The sequence below is a fragment of the Rhincodon typus genome, chromosome 36 (genome assembly GCF_021869965.1).
Source record: "Rhincodon typus isolate 14 chromosome 36, sRhiTyp1.1, whole genome shotgun sequence".
Lineage (NCBI taxonomy): Eukaryota > Metazoa > Chordata > Chondrichthyes > Orectolobiformes > Rhincodontidae > Rhincodon > Rhincodon typus.
Window position 1 is genome coordinate 8,429,412 of NC_063367.1, and position 3,717 is coordinate 8,433,128.

General features: G+C 48.5%; 1 protein-coding gene across 1 annotated transcript in view; it reads left to right on the plus strand.

Moving 5' to 3' along the window:
• LOC109910698 (talin-2-like) overlaps positions 1-3,717 on the plus strand; it is a 383,773-nt gene that overhangs the window by 374,115 nt on the left and 5,941 nt on the right. Inside the window, exon 53 of the mRNA XM_048617033.1 lies at positions 1,778-1,903. Coding sequence (XP_048472990.1) covers positions 1,778-1,903 — 126 coding nt within the window. The remainder of the gene's footprint in view (positions 1-1,777; positions 1,904-3,717) is intronic.

Below are 3,717 nucleotides of genomic sequence, written 5' to 3' on the forward strand. Positions count from 1 at the left end.
CCCTGCAAACTCCCCTCCAAGCTGCCCACCATCCTGACTTGGAAATAGATTGCTGTTCCTTCAGTGTCGCTGGGTTAAAATTCTGGAACTCCCTCCCTGAGGGCATTATAGGTCTATCTACAGCAGGTGGGCTACAGCAGTTCAAGAAGGCAGCTCACCACCACCTTCTCAAGGGCAGCTCGGGACAGGCAATAAAGGCTGGCCAGCCTGCGATGCCCACACCCTGTGAGTGAATAATAAGGAAAGCAAAATGTTTTGAGATGATTCAAGATTTTATGGTGTAGACAGAAACTACTCCCTTTGGTGGTGGTGGTGGAAGTGAGAGTAAGTCCAGAACAAGAAGCCAAATCTTAAAATTCAGGAAGTGTATCTTCACAAAAGTGGGAGTGGAATTGTGGACATCACTTATAGAGTCATACAGCACAGAAACAGACCCTTCGTTCCAACTCATCCGTGCTGACCAGATATCCTAAACTGATCCAGTCCCATTTGGCCCATATCCATCTAAACCCTTCCTATTCATGTACCCATCCAGATCGTTTAAATGTTATAATTGTCAACACTTGCTTTTGGCTGCTCATTCCATACAGACCCCACTGTCTGCGAGGAAAATGTTACTCCTCAGGTCCTTTTTAAATCTTGCCCCTCTCCCCTAAACCTATGCCGTCTAGTTTTGGACTCCCCCTCCCCACATCCTAGCAAAAAGACCTTGGCTATTCACCCTATCTATGTCCTATCCATGTTCAAAATGATATTTTTCTTGTTCACACTGAGACCCACTGTTCATTGTTTTGCCCATTCACCAAGTCTATTCCAATCTCTTTACAATATCATAAAGGGAATGGAGTATTCAATAAAGGAAGCCTGGCTAAAGCTAAACAAGGCACGAATCAGAACATAGCTGGAACACTGAACAGTTATGGGCCCTTTATCTAAGGAAAGATAGATCACCATTGGAGGCAGTTCAGAGAAGGTTCACACAGTTGATCCAGGCTATGGAGGGACTGCCTTATGAGGAAAGGTTGAGTGCATTGGGTCTGTACTCACTGGAGTTTAGAAGAATGAGAGGTGACCTCATTGAAATGTACAAGATTCTTTGGGAGTTTGACGGGAAGATGTGGAAAGTTTGTTTCTCCTTCTGGGAGAGTCTAGGCTAAGAGGGCATCATCTCAGAACAAGGAGTCACCTGTTTTAAGACAGAGAGAGGAGGAATTTCTCCTCTCTGAGGGTTCTGGGGAATTTTTATCACTAGCTCTAATTCTAACCCTATCGAAGGTGTGTTGAGGCTGCGTTGTTAAATATATTCAAGGCTGAGATAGACAGGTGCTTAATCAGTAAGGGGAATCAAGGGTTATAGGGATAAGGGAGAAAAGTGGAGATGAGGATTATCAGATCAGCCATAATCCCATTGAATGGCGGAGCAGATTCGATGGGCTGAATGGTTTACTCCTGCTCCTCAGTCTTAAGGTCTGTGTAACATCCTGTCCTTGTGTCATTGGAAAATATGGCTACGTTGCTCTTTATCCCATTGTTACTGCGCTGACCCTCAATACTCTCTATGCCTGCCCACAATGGTTGCCCCTCAATACCCTGGCAATACCTGTTGACACTTGGCACACTCAATGTGCTAACCCTATGCCAATGATGGCCCACATTTTTCTGACTGAGTAGCTGTGCTGACTGTAAACTGTTGGACACTGTTGGTGAGCTTGAGCTGATCACTCTCAGAGTAACGTGGAGAAGGAGTGACAGTCTTGTGGCCTGCTTTGTTTTCCAGACTGCAGGAAACGCAGTGAAGCGGGCGTCTGACAATCTGGTCCGAGCTGCTCAGAAGGCCGCGTTCAACAAACCGGATGAGGAGAACGTTGTGGTGAAAACACGATTTGTTGGAGGAATTGCTCAGGTTTGCTCTCCTTGTTCTTGGGTGGGTTTCTGAGTAACGTCGGTCTTTATTCTCTCCTGGCACCTTGGAAGACCCACTATCTGTTTGAAGTGTAGAAGGGAAGAGTTTACTCATGTGTCCAGTCTGGCAAAACTTCCACTTGAAAATTCTCTTCCTTGTGGTTAAATGTCTCCATGGTCTCACTGTTCACCGTCTCTATAACCTCCTTCCAACTCCACCGCTCCCAATGATATCTGCCTTTTCCACATCCTCAATGCCAATCACTATCTACCTTTCATTCCTTTCACAGCCTGGCGACCATATTCCCGAAACAAACCTCTTCCTCTGACTCCTTTTAGATCCTCATAGGCGTAGGCCATTCAGCCCCTCAAGCCTGTTCTGCCATTTGATGAGATATTTGCTGTGGCCTAACTCCATATTCTTGCCACTCCTTAAAACCCACTTCTTGGTCAGCTCTCGGTATATGCTGTCATTAAGTAGCTCAGCACCACATTCTGCCTTGTGAAGCATTTTACTTACAGGCACTGCAGGAAACTGTGTGGGGTACAGGTACTGGATACTCTTCGAGTTCCAGGTTTTGTATGTATTGCTGGAAACAGCGACATGTCGAAACAGCTGCTCACACCAAGAAGACAAAATGAGAGAGACATTGAGTTGCTAAAATCTTGCCTGCCATTATCTCTGTCTCAGACCCACTTCCCGATCTAAGCTCCATATCCTTTGCTCAAATCAACCACCAAACATTTTCGCTTTTCAGTATTAATTGTATCATTCATACCTTCACCTCCACACTCTACTGTCTGTGGGACTCTGTCCGGGTGCTAGATAAGATTATATCAGTTGTAAAATGGTTTTCTAAGCTAAGGACCTACATTCATTCATTCTTTCCCCATTGAGCAGCTGCACTTTGCTTTTAACATACTCCTTTTTAGTTTCAGATCTGCTCTGTCGCCTCTCAACGCCCCCATCTCTGTAACCTCCTCCAGACCACAACATCCCCCCATCTCTATAACGTCCTCCAGACCACAACAACCACCCCCATCTCTATAACCTCCTCCAGACCACCCACCACCCACCCATTTCTGTAGGCTCCTGCAGACCACCCCCCCCCATCTCTATAACCTCCTCTAACCCCTATACCCGTCCCTATCGGTGTGATCTCCTCCAGCCCCCACGGCCCTCCCTTTCTCTGCAACCTCCTCCAGCACCCCCCCCCCCCCCCCCTATCTCTGCAACCTCCCCCAGCCCCCCCACCCCTCCCTATCTCTGCAACCTCCTCCAGCTCCCCCACCCCTCCCTATCTCTGTAACCTCCTCCAGCCCCCGCGCTCCTCCCCATCTCTGTAACCTCATCCAGCCCCTACGCCCCTCCCTATCTCTGTAACCTCCTCCAGCCCCCATGCTCCTCCCTTTCTCTGTAACCTCCTCCAGCCCCTACACCCCTCCCTATCCCTGTCACATCCTCCAGCCCCTACACCCCTCCCTAACTCTGTAACATCGTCCAGACCACTACACCCCTCCCTATCGGTGTGACCTTCATCAGCCCCTATATCCCTTCCTACCTCTGTTATTTCTCCAGTCCCCTACACCCACTCTCTATCTCTGTAACCTCCTCCAGCCCCCACGCTCCTCCCTTTCTGTGTAACCTCCTCCAGCCTCTATGCCCCTCCCTAACTCTGTAACCTCCTCCAGCCCTGACATGCCTCTCTGTCTCTGTAACAACCTCCAGACCACTACACCCCGTCCCTATCTCTGTAACTTCCACTGGCCCCTACACCCCCTCCCTATCTCTGTCACCTCTACTGGCCACTAAAC